The sequence below is a fragment of the Lactuca serriola genome, chromosome 2 (assembly GCF_051521515.1).
Source record: "Lactuca serriola cultivar US96UC23 chromosome 2, Lser_US96UC23_V15, whole genome shotgun sequence".
Taxonomy (NCBI): Eukaryota; Viridiplantae; Streptophyta; class Magnoliopsida; order Asterales; family Asteraceae; genus Lactuca; species Lactuca serriola.
In genome coordinates, this window is record NC_136409.1 from 5,379,993 (window position 1) to 5,397,257 (window position 17,265).

The window sequence follows — 17,265 nt, forward strand, 5'->3', positions numbered from 1 at the left end:
GATCAAGGTTCTGAGGAACAAGGAGGTACCTCTGGTGTTGGTTCAGTGGCAACATCGGAAGGGATCAGAGATGACCTGGGAGCCGGAGGGTATGATGCGGGAGCAGCATCCGGAGCTGTTTTAGAGTGGAACTTCGAGGGCGAAGTCCAGTTCTAGTGGGGGAGAGTTGTAACATCCAGACTTTTTCAGGTATTATATAAATTTAATTGTGTTATTTTGTGAGAGGGACTCGGCGAGTTGGGGCTTGAACTCGCCGAGTAGGGACGCAGAACTGATCGGGGGTGCGGACTTGGACTCGCCGAGTCCAGGGTATGGACTCGGCGAGTACTCGCTGTGTAATGGAACCCTAAATCTCCGGGTTTGTGGCCTATTTAAAGGGCCTTATGGCCGACTTTTGTGCTCACCCAACCCCCAGAGAGAAACCCTAAAGAGATCTAGAGCGTTTGTGAGGAAGGAGAGGCCAATCTTGAACTTTTGTGGGTGTTGTTGCAAGAAGGAAGTGTTCAAGGCAAGAGGAGGCTGAAGGAGGTGCGATTTTTGTGGTCTTTGAGCTCGTAGAGGCTATATTGAGGTATTATTCTCGAACCTTCTTCACTTTTTGGTGTTGATTCTTAGTGTTAGGGTTTTCTAACCCTTTTAGAGGTTGATTAAGTGGAGTAGTTGGTCCCTTCTCGAGTTTGTGTTTTGGATTTGGACCCAAAGAGGTCCAGAGACCTTAACCCATGAAGCTTTATGAGTCATTTTGGGAGTCTTGAGCTTGGAATGTCATTTTTGGGGCTAAATCACCATTTTGGACCATTTAGATGTTATATGTGTGTCAAGGTCCTAACTTTACGTGATTATCATGTTTGGGGAGGCCAGATCTATGATTGTATGGAACAGATCTGACCTCAGAAGTTGTTTTGAGTTCGTGCATGGCATGAACTCGCCGAGTCCGAAGAACAGACTCGGCGAGTAGTATGAAGGTTGCCCGTTAATCACTCAGTGGGTGGACTTGTCGAGTTGGGGGAGATGACTCGGTGAGTCAGGGAGAGTCAGGGGTCTAAGTTCAAGTTGGAACTCGCCGAGTTGTTCTTGAGACTCGGCGAGTTGAGTCGGGGTGGCCCCACGATTCATGCTAGGTGGAACTCGTCGGATCAAGGGGAGTACTCGACGTGCCAAGAGAGATGCTAGTCCTTTTTACCCGTTAAAACTGGTAAAATGACTATTTATAAACAGTAATAACAACCATATTGGTCTAATACGCATAAAAAAAACCTTAATGACCTAATACAGACAAACTGGAAACCTTATTACCCTCCTAAGTCAGTATCCCTAATTTAATAGGTAAAGAATATGTTATATTGATTTGTTCCGTTTGAATTTTGTATGTTTTTTATCCGAAATGTCTGAATCATTCATTTTTTTTATAGAGATGGTCCCATAAAATTCTTCTTTATGGACATTACTTATTCACTAAAATAATGAAACAAGTATTGAATTTAGAAGAGTTGAAGATAAAGACAACAAAGCTTTACTAAAACATAACAAAATAAAAAATGGATAAATATTCGGAACATGTTTGAAGTTAAAAGATACTCGGTGATTGTTTTTGTATGCCTTTAATATATATGAATAAAAATTTACAAATATAGAAGAAAAAATAGTCCAATCTTTTATTCGATATTTCTATGAGACCGAGTCATATTATGTTATTAAATAAATAGTAAGAAAAAGTCGCACGAAATAGATGAACAATTTTTACATAAATAGTTAGAAATATAGGTTCTATAATAGAACTATTATGTATATTTATCTACGATAGTTAACTAGCATCGGTTTTATATTTATTTTTGAACTATAATGAACCGGCCGTTTTTTACAATAACTCGATTAAAATAAACCGTTAGAAACTTAATTGGACCAGTTAAATTGAATAAATAACATAAAAATAAGACATTTCACATGATAAATTCTGGTGGTCTTTCCATATATATTTAGATTTTTCTCATACATCTTGTGTTTTGATAATGACTTGCAGATCCATCGTTTGCAAAGCAAATACATTTCTAATGTTCATATTATCTAATTTTATAGACCTTCAAAATTATAAAAACTTGTTTGTAAGAAATCTTTAACAAGTTCCCTCTTAGATTAAATGGTGTGATTTTATTACTGAAAAATATTTTTTTAAACTGTTTGTATTTATCTAAATTATATTTAGTTTTCATATTATATATTGTATGTTTTTAATGTATTTAGATTGATGTAAATATGTATATGTATGTAGAAAAATAAAAACAAAAATAAAAATTTTGAAAAGCGAATTAACCTTACGGTGGAACATTTTGAATAAAAAACCTGTCAAAAAGTCCGGTTCAATTAAAAGAAGTTTTTTAAAATATGTTTATCCAAATAGTTAAAAAAATACAATTTAAAATCTTAATAACTAAATATCAAGAAAAATAATTTAATTTCAAAACAAAAAATCACGGTTGCCAAACCGAAAACAAGATTTACACATCTCGTTTTGACTCGACTTGTTAAGCATAGATTTTATCGACCAAATAACAAGAAAAATACCCATTACTAACTCTTTCTTATAATCAATTCCCCCAATTTCTACATCTCTACACACATCAGCTCACCAAACCTTCCATCTCTCTTGCTAATTTGAAGCCATGTCCGCAGTATCGACTTCATTGGCGCTTTTACCCAAGCACCAGTCAACCCAATTATCATCCGGTATTTTTATTTATTTAAGATTATCGTTGTTAGTGTCGTTCCTTTGAATTCAATCATTTTTTCCGCAACTAAATTTGAAATAGTTTCTTGAAGGAAGTTATAAGTTTACCGATTCATTTTTCTCGATTCATTGTGTCAATCGTGTGTTATATCATGCATTGCGTAACTTTATAAACCCTAATATTTATTAATGCCAAGTTTCCATCTGAAGGTTTTTTGGGAGATGAAATAGGGTGTGTTTGAATGTGTTGCAAATTCGATTCTGATGAATATCTTACTTTTTAAAAGGGTCAAAATAATAAGATTTTTAGAAGACATTGAATTCAACGAAACGAATTTTTCAGGGTAAATGTAAAATTACGTATCTATTCCTCACTTTAATCATGTAGCTAATTATCTAAATCTTGAACATAGCTCTTTCTAACCTCAATCAAGATTCTTGAATGTTGCAATAATCATTTTGAAAATGAAAGTCGTAGAGAATTAGAGATATAAGAATAGGAAGTGGTGTTAGATCATCTACAAACAGTGCAGTGCTATTAGATCATCTAAATAGTATGAATTTATTTTACCTTGATTCTGTTTCAGGCTGTTTGTAAAATATGTCTTAAAACCTTTTTAAGTTTCAGTTTTTATGATTGAATCAGAATAAACAACGAGTGAAATACATCCTATATGTCAAATGTCAATGATCTAAAATGTTGAGGTTTTATAGCACTATGTTCAGTTACTAGACTATATTCTTGAATGTGATAACCTGTCATCAGTAATATGTATATTTATGGTTGGAAACTTTAGTCAAAGATTGAATCTTGTTGTTGTAAACTTATGGTAGGATCCTCTCTAAAGAAACATGACCATGGATTCACCAAATTATCGTTTGGAACATCCAAAAGGACATTCTCTATCAAAGCAGGATACAGGTAATTATCATTTGAAAGATTTAAGTGTTTCATTCAAGTTCTAAGTTTTACCAAATTCAAGATTAGTGTTATCTAGCAATTGATGTGGTGACTTGAGTTATATTTATCTTTAATGATGAGTTAAGTTTAAAAAAGTTAGCTAAAAAGGAAATGGGAGAAAGTCACCCAAAATAAATGCATTGATTTACTAAAAATGGATTGTTATAGTTTTTGTGATCATATTCAACACATTAATATCTATAAATAAAAGAAAAAGAGGGCAAAAAAGTGTATAAGGGTGTGTGGATTCTGATGGAATTGGAATTCAGATTCCATTCCATGGCGTGTTTGGTTGAAATGAACAGAATTAAATTCTGTCGGAATCCTTTAAATTCCATGTTTGATGGATCTCACAATTTCCATTATATATATTAAAATAACCTTTTTTTTTTTAAAAAAAAAAAAATCTACAGCCACTAATATTGAATTCCATTCCATTTACTGCCAAAACCTCGTGACAGATCATGATTCCTTCAAATTCTAATTCCTTCAACCGATTCCATTTGTAATTCCTTTCACAGATTCCATTTCTTAAAAAAACATTCTATGAACCCAAGGCCCCATAAGTCTATTTCATCATAAAATGACACATTTCATAGATTAAAGTTATTCACGTTAAAACCTACTCGATGTGAATGTTTTGATCATATAATTTCATCTCCCAATTGATTCTTTTGAGCATTAAAAAAAAATTAAATTTTTTTCTGTTTAGTGATGAAAGATCAAACAGTGGGAATGCCTTTGTTGGTGGCTTTGTTCTAGGAGGATTGCTTGTTGGCACACTTGGTTGCATATATGCACCTCAGGTTTGACTAATTGACTTGACAAACTAATATGAACAACTACTATTCAGTATTGCTACATGTTGATACTTGATATTGGTGTGAATTTTTTACTTAATTATTGCATCGTATGAATTTATATACCCGAGTTTTTTTTTTTTTTTTTTTTTTTACAGATAAGTAAGGTGCTGGCTGGAACTGACAAAAAGGACTTGCTAAAGAAGCTGCCCAATTTCATTTATGATGAAGAAAAAGCTTTGGAGGTAAACATACTCTATGATTTGTTTCTATAATTTAATCACACAATCTTTTCTAAAATTGACTGGTAAATATATGTTTTTTTTTTTTTTTAATTATTATTATTAAGCTTATGTTTGATATTATAGTTTTGTAAGTAGTAAATTCTGTAATTATAAGTAAATAAGTTATAGGATTCCAGAAAAACCATACGTTTTATTTGCGTATAACATAAAGATTGATATGAAAAAAAGTTCATCCCATTCCTACACACCAACGAAACACGAGCATGGAATGTAATCACTCATTCCATTCCTTTGTCACTTCATTCCATTTCATTTAACTAAACAGACACTTGGTATGCAAGAAGTTCAATTCCATATTATAAAATTTATTTACTTCCTCTCGACCATATTTGACCAACTAAACCTATTAGGGGCAATTTTGTCATAAAACATTAAACTTGTTTAATATAAATATTTGTTGCAGAAAACACGCAAGAAATTGGCACAGAAGATAGCGGAATTGAACTCTGCTATAGATGATGTATCGTCTCAGTTAAAATCAGATGATGATGATGATGATGAGCCTACCACTACTAATGGTGTTGTTCCTGATGAAACACAAGCTCTTGCATAAAAAGATAGTAATGTTAAAATCTAGTGCTTTTCATGTCCATCTTTGTTATCCTAGACCTTCGACACCAAAGCTTTTGATTTTATAACATCGTGACATGTTTTGTTTTCTTCTTGTGGTTGTTGGTGTTTTTGTATGCTACAATATGTTTTGGTTTATGTTTAATGTTTATTGCAGAGGTGGGCTATGTAATAACTATATGAACAAGACTAGATATTCTAGGGCTATTTTTTTAAGGAACTGATTCGTACACAACAAAAATTTTCCATACACAACAATTTGTGCATTAAAGTTTTGTATTGTACAACTTCATAAAGCATAAATTGTTGTGTATGGTGAAAAATTGTTGTGTACGAATCACTTCCCATTATTTTTATGATGGGGGTGAGGAGGGTATTTATGTCTTTTTGACAAGTGAGAGATTTTTGTCCCATTGATTGATATTTCTTCCTGTGTCCAGTTCCCCAAATCTAGAGGATCAGATTTATCTATGACATGATATAAAAGGTAAGGGTTTGTCCAAGGAAGGTGAGAGCATTCATATAAAGCTATGAATCTTCTGATTGATAATTAGGCCAAAAAAGAACATGAATGTAAGAAATTCATTTTTCATGTCAAAATGTTGACTTTCATCAAAAAACTACTCCGGTTTTTATCTTGTTCTCCTTGTTAAATAATATATTTCTACAAATGGCATTGTTATTCTTTAAATTCAAACAGAAAAAAAAAAAAGAATCTAAATTCACCTAAGATAACTCTTATTCCAATATTAATGAACCTAAATATAGTAGCAACCTAACAAAAAATTACTTTCTATTCAAAGCCTTTGTTACAGGTTCAGTCCATGCATGTTTTGAGGTTTAATTCATGTATGTTTGATCGACTACTTGATTGAATTAAGAGATTTTCTCCAGATGTATTTATATATTTCTTAATTTTTTTTCCTTAAATTTTATAGATAATCAATAGACGAAGTATAGTACAAAAGTTGTATTATTAAAATAGTAACTTAACTACTTTTAGTAAATATTTTGAATATTAAAAGCATATGTATATTTTTTATATGATTATTAACGTACTCAATCCGTTTGATGCTTTTCATTTATCATAAATGTTAGTAGTTTGTCTAGTGAAGATAAAATAAAAAGATCGTAAAAATCGTTTGGTAGTAGCTCGGTGGTCAACTGACGATAAACGGTCAATTGGACTAGGCGCGGATTAATCGGGGAACCCTAAATAATTAATAAAATCATTTTAAAAAAATTAATATTTCCTAAAAAATTAAGTATTTTAAAATTTAAAAATTTTAGAAATTAGAAATTTTAAAAATTTGAGTATAATATTTTAAAGTTTGAAAACTTAAAAATTTTAATTTTAAATTTTTGGTGTAATATTTGAAAATTAAAAATTTTGAATTTTTAAAAATTTCCCGTCTATGACCGCCAAGCCTGACTTTGACCGATTTTGACCAATTTTCGTCAAACATTCTAATCGTAATCGGTTTAAGACCGTCAAATGATTAATCGCCGATTAATCGGCCGTCAAGGCCGATTTCTGCAACACTACAATTTACCAATTTCAATCAAAATGAAATTCCTAAATCTTTTGAAATCCGTTAAATCTATCAATGACATGTTTAATCTTAGATTATGTTCTTTCTATTTGTGACTGAGATATCGAGGATCACATACAAGATGTGAATAATCATGCAAATGTGGATGACAACCTTGATGTCATTTATCATCTCTAATTGATGTGCTGGTTAACCACACACGCTTCATCAATAATGATAATTCTCGAGATGCCTATTATTATTTTTTATAGTCTTTATTAGTGTGCTGGTGAACCACACACGCTCCATTAACGACATATAAAGCATAATGTGCAATTTCATTTATTAGCATAAAAATTCACAATTTTCATAAAGTAACTAAGAGTGAGATTAAAAAAAAATAGTTTAGTTACTTTATATCATTATACTTATTAAGGGGGTTATGTCCTATTAAACTCGTTCGGCTAACGACCCACCACCATATAGGAGAGCGGTGGGTGATAGTGGACACCCATTCAATGACCATTTTATATGCCGCTTCCGTATACCCTCTTTATATCATGGTTTCGTGAATGAGGCCTCTTATTGATTTGACTGACTATTCTTATACATATAGTGTATTAACATTTAATTATATATATATATATATATATATATATATATATATATATATATATATATATATATATATATATATAAGTGAATATGTGGTTGTCATGTATGTAATATTAGATATAGAACCATCAAAATTGACTTCATTTTGATTAAAAAAACATAAGTTTTTTTCATTGTTAGCTTCTTCTAATTGCTTTTGTGCTCTTATTATTTCTGATTTCATAATTTATCCTCAACACTATGTATTTCGAATGTGTTTTTTATATTAGACCTCTAGTAGCCTTCATAACTTTCTGTGACACCAACCATATATATACTTGCATGGTTCTTTTTGATGTGTTATGGGAAGAAGTTTATTGGGTTTTTAATGAATAATTTCAATCTTACACTATAATTTTCTATTTTAAATTTGAATATGAAGTTTATAGGTAGTTGATAATGTATTCTTATACATGGTTTGTGTTGCACAATTAAAAATTAAAACTCCATAAAAGTATGTACAAAGTCTATCATCTAGTCTAATAGAGAATACAAGAAAGATGGTAGAGCGATTTGATTGTATTATGTTAAAACTATGTAGTTTTTAATGGTTCTATACCTAATATTAGGTACATAATAACCACATATTCCCTAAGCTGTATATATATATATATATATATATATATATATATATATATATATATATATAGGTTTAATTAAAATCATTTCTAAAGGTGTTATATATATATATATATATATATATATATATATATATATATATATATATATATATATATATATATAAAAGGTGTATTTTAAAATCATTTCTAAAATACTAGGTTTAATTTAAAAAAAAAATCAAAATTAATAAAAATTCATTCAATTTGAATTAAATCAATAAGGATTAAACAATTTATTTACCATTAAACATTTAATGAAATAAATATTAATTCTAATCCAATACCCTCTAATTTCAAATTTAGGGTTTGGGTTTTACCAAATAACAATTATTCAATTTTAACGCATTTAAAACTAATAATTATCAAATAAGGAAACCCTACTAAAGCCATACAAATTTCAAAAATCAAGAAACCCTTCCCAAATCAAAAATTCACCAAAAGGGTTTTTGATTGAATTCAACTTTATGCAAGATCCCAGAGAACAATGACGTTGATACCACTGATGGGTTTTATATGTTACAAAAATCATATTGTTGGCGGAAAAACATAAACCCTGAGTTCGCATACACCCTAAAGGATCTATATTCTCACTATTATATGCAAACAACAATTTGAATTAAAGAACCCTAAGTTACATTGCTATTTTTCTATCTAGGAGTAGGGATAATAGAAAAAAATACCTTTTAGTCTGTTAATGTAAACAAACTAAAAAGCCTTCTTTGTAGAACTTCATAAAACCAGCACCAAAAAGCTAGTGCCTCTGATGGCTCACACCCAAACCCTAGCAATTGGAGGCTTATCGAAGAGAGAGGGGAGAAGAGGGAATTTTCCGAATTCCTTTGAGAGGTATGATAGCAAAAAAATGTGAGAACCAATGAGGGTTTATATATGTGATCAAGGGGGCTATGGATAAGGCAGTTTCATAAGATAAGTCTTATCCCTTTTCCTTGCTCCTTAAGGATTCATAGGTTCCCTTAATGTAACAACGAGAATTTTCAAAACAATTTTTTCATTTTTCAAACAATATAAAACATTATATAATATTCTTCAGTCTCATGTTTAGCAAATGTCATCATAATAAAATACATCCCAAGATCATAAAATAAATCTTCCGTCAGTGTGTACAGATCATGTTGGCGCCTTCCCACGGTCCTCGCTAGTACCTGAAACACATAACACAACAACTGTGAGTATAAATGCTTAGTGAGTTCCCCAAAATACCACCTACACACGTACGCCCTTCCAGGCCATGACCTTCCGGTCCATGTGTCTCAGGGGACTTCCGTCCCGACCCGGTAAACCTTCCGGTCCTACCTGCATCGACCTTCCGGTCCACATCACAATGCCTTCCGGCCCATATCATAATGCCTTCCGGCCCATATCAAACATAGCATACATAGCGCATACAAAACGGCTAACTAATCACATACAATGCATATATCATATAGCATATCCGACCTTCCGGTCACACATAGGTACCCTTCCAGGTACAGTATAGTGAGAAGACTCACCTCTGATATCTCGGTAAATCACTGACTTGGTAGGAATACGATCTAGTCTTCACCTAAACACATAAAACAAATACTCCCATAAATATAATTATATTCCCACCTTTCCTCAGAAGGGTAAAAGACCAATTTAACCCTCTTCTGGCTCAAAAGGCCTTATTGCTAACCAAACCCTAAAAGTCAACCAAAGTCAACGATCAAACTTTGACCCGACTCGGCGAGTACACTTGGGCAACTCGGCGAGTCCACCTGTGTCCACTTAACTCCTTAGTCCCATTTAACACGTCGAGTCCCTCCCTTTACTCGACGAGTCCCTAGGCAAGAATCACGGGGCTACCTTGACTCAACTCGCCGAGTCCCAAGAATAACTTGGCAAGTACATGCCATGCACAGGTTCTATTGACCTCCTGAGGTCAAATCCGTTCCTCAAATCCATAGATCTGACCTTCCCAAGCAATATAATCACGTAAAGCTCGAATCTTGATGCTTATAAACATACATAATGGCATCAAATGGTGATTTAGTCCCAAAAATGGCAACCTAAGTCCAATCACTCCACAAGGACTCATAAAGCTTAATGGATTGAAGTCTCTGGACCTCTTTGAGTCCAGATCCAAAGCATAGACTCGATAAGGGACCAATTGCTCCACATAAACATCCTCACAAGAGGTTAGAAAACCCTAATCTCTAAGTTCAATACCAAAACTGAAGAAGGTACGAATAAATACCTCAAGTTGAAGTCTCTGGACTCGGAAACCACTTGAATCGCACCTCCTTCAGCCTCCTCTTGCTCTTGATCACCTTCTTTTTGCCAAACCAAGGATAAAAAGATCAATAATGGCTTCTCCTTCCTCCCAAACGATATAGACCACTAAAGGTGCTCTCAAGGGACTGGTAGCCGCAATGGGAGGCTAAGAGTGCCCTTAAATAGGCTCCAACCCCGAAGGATTAGGATTTCATTAAACAGCGTGGACTCGCCGAGTCCATTGCGAACCCGGATGATCAACCACGACCCTACTCGACGAGTCTACGCATCAACTCACCGAGTTCCTTCACATAATCCAAAAATAAATATTAAAATAATATACCTGGGATTCCGGATGTTACAATTCTCCCCCACTAGAATCAGACTTCGCCCTCGAAGTCTCCTTCTGCAAACAACTCGGGATGCTGCTCATGCATCTCGCTCCGGCTCCCAAGTCAGCTCTGACCCCTTCCAATGCTGCCACTGCACTTACACCAAAGGTACTTCCTTGTTCCTCAGAACCTTAACCTTCCGATCCCTAATTGCCACCGGTCTCTCAACATAGTTCAGGCCTGCATCCAGCTGAATATCCTCTAATGGCACCACTGTCGACTCGTCGGCTATACACTTCCTCAACTGCGACACATGAAAAGTGTCGTGAATTTGACCCAACTCCGCAGGTAGATCCAAACGGTAGGCTACCCTGCCTACCCTCGCGATTACTCTGAAAGTTCCAATATATCGACGCCCCAACTTGCCCCTCTTCCTAAATCGGATCACTCCTTACCAAGGAGAGACCTTTAAGAGAACGAAGTCACCAACCTGGAATTCGAGTTCGGACCGACGCCTGTCCGCATAACTCTTCAGACGACTCTGAGCGGTCAACAGCCTCTGCCTTACCTACTGTATCTGCTCAGTCATCTGAAGCACAATCTCAGTACTACCCATTACACGTTTCCCCACTTCTCCCTAGCAAATGGGGGTCCGACACCTCCTCCCATACAACAGCTCAAAGGGTGGCATACCAATGCTCGAATGATGGATGTTGTTGTACGAAAACTCTGCCAATGGTAGATATGTGTCCCAACTCCCGCCAAAACCCAAAACACATGCCCGAAGCATATCCTCGAATGTCTGAATCGTCCGCTCACTCTGCACGTCCGTCTGTGGGTGGTATGCGGTACTGAAATGCAGCCTCGTACCCAACTCCTCGTGAAACTTCTTCCAAAATCTGGAAGTAAATCGCACATCTCGGTCTGAAACAATCGATATCGGAACCCCATGCCGCGATACCACCTCCCTCACATACAACTCTGCCAACCTCTCAGCAGAATAGCTCTCACTGATAGCAAGAAAATGAGCGCTCTTCGTCAACCTATCCACAATCACCCAAATTGCATCGACTCCCCTTGCAGTCCTTGGCAATTTCGTGATAAAATCCATGGTAATTTGTTCGCACTTCCACTCAGGGATCTCCAGCGGCTGCAGCTTACCATGCGGACGTTGGTGCTCGGCCTTAACCTGGCGACAATTTAGGCACCTCTCAACGAACCATGGAAAATCCCTTTTCATACAGGGCCACCAATACTCCTTCCTTAGGTCCAAATACATCTTAGTGTCCCCGGGATGGATCGAGAACTTCGATCGATGTGCCTCTTCCATCAAAATGGTACACGTCCCGCCCACAAACGGTACCTAAATCTGACCCTGAAATGTCATAAGTCCCCGGCTATCGGTAACGAACTCCGATACCTGCCCGACAACTCGCTCCCTCTTTCGGTTTTTTGGTCTCACAGCCTCATCCTGGGCCCCTCGGATGGTGTCCAATACCGGAGTCATCACTGTCAACCTCATACAAACGTCTCAAATCGGGGCGCTCTCCGCCCTACGGCTCAAAGCATTGGCTACGACATTAGCCTTGCCCGGGTGGTACAGGATCTCACAATCATAATCCTTCACCACATCCAACCATCACCTCTGGCGCATATTCAGGTTGGGCTGATCCATCAAGTACTTCAGACTCTTGTGGTTCGTGTATATGGTACACCGAACCCGATACAGATAGTGACGCCAGATCTTGAGGGCAAACACCACAGCCCCCAGCTCCAGATCGTGGGTGGGATATCTTGACTCATGAGACTTCAGCTGCCTTGATGCATACGCTATCACGTGTCCCCTTTGCATAAGCACTGCCCTAACCCGGATATTGATGCATCACAGTATACCACAAAATCCTCCATCCCTTCCGGGAGTACAAGCACCGGGGCTTCGCACAACTTCTGGATAAGTGTCTCAAATGAGGACTGCTGCTCCGGACCCCATGAAAATATAACACCCTTCCGGGTCATCTTGGTAAGTGGCACGACGATCTTGGAGAAATCGCTAATAAACCTCCGATAATAGCCGGCCAATCCCAGAAAACTCCTAATCTCAGTGGGTGATCTCGGCACCTCCCATCTCATCACCGCCTCGATCTTGGCCGGATCGACCAATATCCCTTTCTGGTTAACAAGATGCCCTAGGAACTGGACCTCTCATAACCAGAAATCACACTTGGAGAATTTGGCATACAGCCTCTCCGATCTCAGAACTCCAAGGAGCTCCCTCAAGTGCTCCTCATGTTGCTCTCTAGACCTCGAATATACCAAAATATCATTAATGAATACGATCACTGACCGATCCAGCATCGGCCTACACACCCTGTTCATGAGATCCATGAATGTTGTCGGGGCATTGGTGAGCCCAAAAGGCATCACCATAAACTCGTAATGTCCATAACGAGTTCTGAATGCAGTCTTCTGGATATCTTCATCCCGAACCCTCATCTGATGATAACCCGACCTCAAGTCTATCTTGGAGAACCAAGATGCCCCCTGTAACTGATCGAACAGATCATTGATCCTTGGTAGCGGATACCGGTTCTTGACCGTCAACTTGTTCAACTCCCGGTAATCAATACACATCCGGTGTGAACCATCCTTCTTCTTGACAAAAAGAATCGGTGCTCCCCAAGGTGAGCTACTCGGTCGAATAAATCCCTTCCCCAACAGCTCCTGAAGCTGCGAGGATAACTCCTGCATCTCTGGCGGCACGAGGCGATAAGGTGCCTTGGCGATAGGTGCTGCTCCCGGAACCAAATCGATACGGAACTCCACCTGTCTTTCCGGAGGCACACCCGACAATTCCTTGGGGAAAACGTCCGGAAACTCGCACACTATCGGGACCTCGTCAATCAAACTTGGCCTCCCCACGGCCACTCGTGTGTCCATCACATAATATATGAATCCACTACAGTCTTGCTGCAAACTCTGTCTCGCCCTGGCAGCCGAGCAAAACGCTGACCCACACCGGGTCCCTTCGCCATACACAGTAAGCACTCCCCCACTAGGGTCTCGTATGGTCACCAGCTGTCTCTCGCAGTCGATAACCGCTCCAAACTTACTCAACCAGGCCATGCCCACGATGACACAAACATCTCCCATCGCGATAGGAACTAGATCAATTGGGAACTTGACGCCAAAAATCTCGAGCACACATCCTCGAATCACCTCGGTGGCATACACCGCTTTCTCATCAGCTATGGAAACCCTCAGGGGTCGACTCATCACCTCCCGACTAATACTGATGTGCTGACTAAAAGCCAAACATACAAAAGACTGACTCACACCCGAGTCAAATAATACCAAGGCAGGTACAGAATTCACAAGAAAAGTACCTACGCATATGATAATATAAGCACAATATCTCAACATGAAAGTAAATACACGAAAGAATACATACCAGCCACTACATCGGGCGCCGCGCTGACCTACTCTACAGTCAACTGAAAAGCTCTCCCATGAGCCTTCAGAGCCTCGACCTTCGCCGGTCGAATCTCGGTAACCCTAGCAGCAAGCGCAGATCCCTGGTGTAGCTGATGGAACTCGGCCTTCCGATGGCCGGTCTGGTTGCAATGGAAGCAAACCATAAATCCATTGGGGCAATCCCTGGCAATATACCCCTCCTTGCCACATTTGTAGCAAGCACCTAATCGACAGGCCCCCTCATGACCCTCGCTGCACTTCCCACAAGTGCTGCCCTTCTGGCCTCCCGTCCTCGAATCGGCGGACTTGGTCCGCTTGGCTGCCGGCTGAGACTAAGCCAGCCGCCGATCCATCCTCTGAGACTCGGCCTCCTCCCTGGCCTGAGTCTCCAACTCAATCTCCCTCTTCCGGGTATTTGCCTGGAGCTTAGCAAATGTCTGGTACGTCGAGTTCGAAACGAACTCCCGAATGTCCCTCCTCAGAATACCCAAATACCGGCTCATCCGTGCCTGCTCAGTAGACACCTGCTCAGGGCAAAATATCGCCCTCTCATGAAACTTCCGAGTAACCACAGCAACCGAATCATTACCCTGCTTGAGGGTCAAGAACTCCTGAATCAGCCGTTCCCTCTCCAACGGGGGAACATACTCGTCTCTGAACATGGTGGTGAACCTCTCCCAGGTCACTGCTAAAATCTCTGCAAGAGTGAAGTTTGTTGTCACGAACTTCCACCAATCCTTCGCTCCTAAGCGAAGCTGGTTCAAAGCGATCCGTACCCTCAGATGCTCCGGACATGAACACGTATGAAAAGCATCCCTCAATGTCAGCAATCCATCTCATCGCAGCGATCGGATCATGCGTCCCATCAAACTCGGGTGGCTTTGTGTTGCTGAACTCCCGGAACAACAACGAGTCACCTCCCTGAGGTCTGGCAGTAGCCACAGCTGCTGTAGCTGCAGCGGCTGCGGCCTCAGTCACCGCGGCGTACCGCTCATCAAAAGTCTCCAACAGTGTGGTCTTGATAGACCCAAACATCTCTGGAATCTCGGCCCTGATTGCTACAGCCACCTCATCGTGGATCATCTGACGAAGCTACTCGTCACTCACACTGCTCGTCCCAGGTCTGTGGCGTGTCCCAACCATGATGCCTCTCTGAAATACAACATAAAAATATCAGAGACTCGATCGAGCATACTCGCACTCGATAACGCAACCCTACTCGGCCTCCAATACCCAAAGGATTCTTACTTGGGCTGCCCACTGATCCGGTGTCTTCAGTAGTACGGGCCCTATACTACTGATTACGCTGCATCAGCATTCACCCCAAGTCCTCCTCCTTGGATCCCGGAACGCGAGTACTCTATTCTCGCTATGCATTGGCTACCTACTCGCTCTAAAGGCATCTCATAGTAATAGGATTCCCCTAGATTAAGGCATCACAAATCAGGCCACTCTAGCCCTAATATGAATACCTAGTCTAATCTAGCATGCATAACATATCATAGCATATCTCATCACACATATTGTAAGGGTATTTTGGGGATTTTACCGTTCGGACGCTGGCTAACCGTACACATTGCTCCTTCCTTGGTTATCTCAAAACCTCTTATAAATTTTTTTTATGTTTTTATTATTGGGAATTCTTTTTATCAAATCCTCGGTTTGAGTTCAGTTACGCCCGAAGGTGCACCCGAATCCCTCAAACCAAGGCTCTGATACCAACTTGTAACAACGAGAATTTTCAAAACAATTTTTTCATTTTTCAAACAATATAAAACATTATATAATATTCTTAAGTCTCATGTTTAGCAAATGTCATCATAATAAAATACATCCCAAGATCATAAAATAAATCTTCCGTCAGTGTGTACAGATCATGTTGGCGCCTTCCCACGGTCCTCGCTAGTACCTGAAACACATAACACAACAACTGTGAGTATAAATGCTTAGTGAGTTCCCCAAAATACCACCTACACACGTACGCCCTTCCAGGCCATGACCTTCCGGTCCATGTGTCTCAGGGGACTTCCGTCCCGACCCGGTAAACCTTCCGGTCCTACCTGCGTCGACCTTCCGGTCCACATCACAATGCCTTCCGGCCCATATCATAATGCCTTCCGGCCCATATCAAACATAGCATACATAGCGCATACAAAACGGCTAACTAATCACATACAATGCATATATCATATAGCATATCCGACCTTCCGGTCACACATAGGTACCCTTCCAGGTACAGTATAGTGAGAAGACTCACCTCTGATATCTCGGTAAATCACTGACTTGGTAGGAATACGATCTAGTCTTCGCCTAAACACATAAAACAAATACTCCCATAAATATAATTATATTCCCACCTTTCCTCAGAAGGGTAAAAGACCAATTTACCCCTCTTCTGGCTCAAAAGGATAAAAAGATCAATAATGGCTTCTCCTTCCTCCCAAACGATATAGATCACTAAGGGTGCTCTTAAGGGATTAGTAGCCGCAATGGGAGGCTAAGAGTGCCCTTAAATAGGCTCCAACCCCAGAGGATTAGGGTTTCATTAAATAGCGTGGACTCGCTGAGTCCACTCATGGACTCGTCGAGTCCATTGCGAACCCGAATGATCAACCACGACCCTACTCGGCGAGTCTACGCATCAACTCGCCGAGTTCCTTCACATAATCCAAAAATAAATATTAAAATAATATACCTGGGATTCCGGATGTTACACTTAATGCCCAATAAACCCTTATAACTCTTCTAGAAATCGTCACCCATCCTAGGGAGGTTCTAGAATTATTCAATGTTCAACTTTTGGACATTGGCATCTTTAGTCCTTCAACTTTTAATTATTCCAATTAATCCAATTTAATCCCAATTAATTTCTGATTAATTCATAATTAAAGAATATAATTTTGAATTAACATATTTTTCTCAAAAAATATTAACAAATTATCTATTTTGATTTCAAATTAATTTATTAATCATATAAATTAATAAATCAGTCTCTCTCTCCAAATAGCTTTCAATCTCTTACTAGGTTTGAGGGCAACCCAA

The 17,265-nt window shown here is 38.6% G+C and overlaps 1 protein-coding gene across 1 annotated transcript; it reads left to right on the plus strand.

Annotated features, from left to right (window-relative positions):
• The first annotated feature begins 2,533 nt into the window (after window positions 1–2,533).
• Window positions 2,534–5,536, plus strand: LOC145085907 (uncharacterized). Its single transcript, XM_079023593.1, has 5 exons — window positions 2,534–2,724; window positions 3,560–3,647; window positions 4,399–4,492; window positions 4,645–4,731; window positions 5,195–5,536. The coding sequence occupies exons 1-5, from the start codon at window positions 2,661–2,663 to the stop codon at window positions 5,342–5,344; spliced, it is 483 nt and encodes a 160-aa protein (XP_078879719.1). The 5' UTR covers window positions 2,534–2,660; the 3' UTR covers window positions 5,345–5,536.
• The last annotated feature ends 11,729 nt before the right edge of the window (window positions 5,537–17,265 follow it).

Bases quoted from the DNA above. Each gene is read 5' to 3' on its own strand.
- LOC145085907 (XM_079023593.1), top strand. From the start codon at position 2,661: ATGTCCGCAGTATCGACTTCATTGGCGCTTTTACCCAAGCACCAGTCA. The intron at 3,648-4,398 runs GTAATTATCATT...TTTTCTGTTTAG, and splicing joins TCTATCAAAGCAGGATACAG to TGATGAAAGATCAAACAGTG. The intron at 4,732-5,194 runs GTAAACATACTC...TATTTGTTGCAG, and splicing joins ATGAAGAAAAAGCTTTGGAG to AAAACACGCAAGAAATTGGC.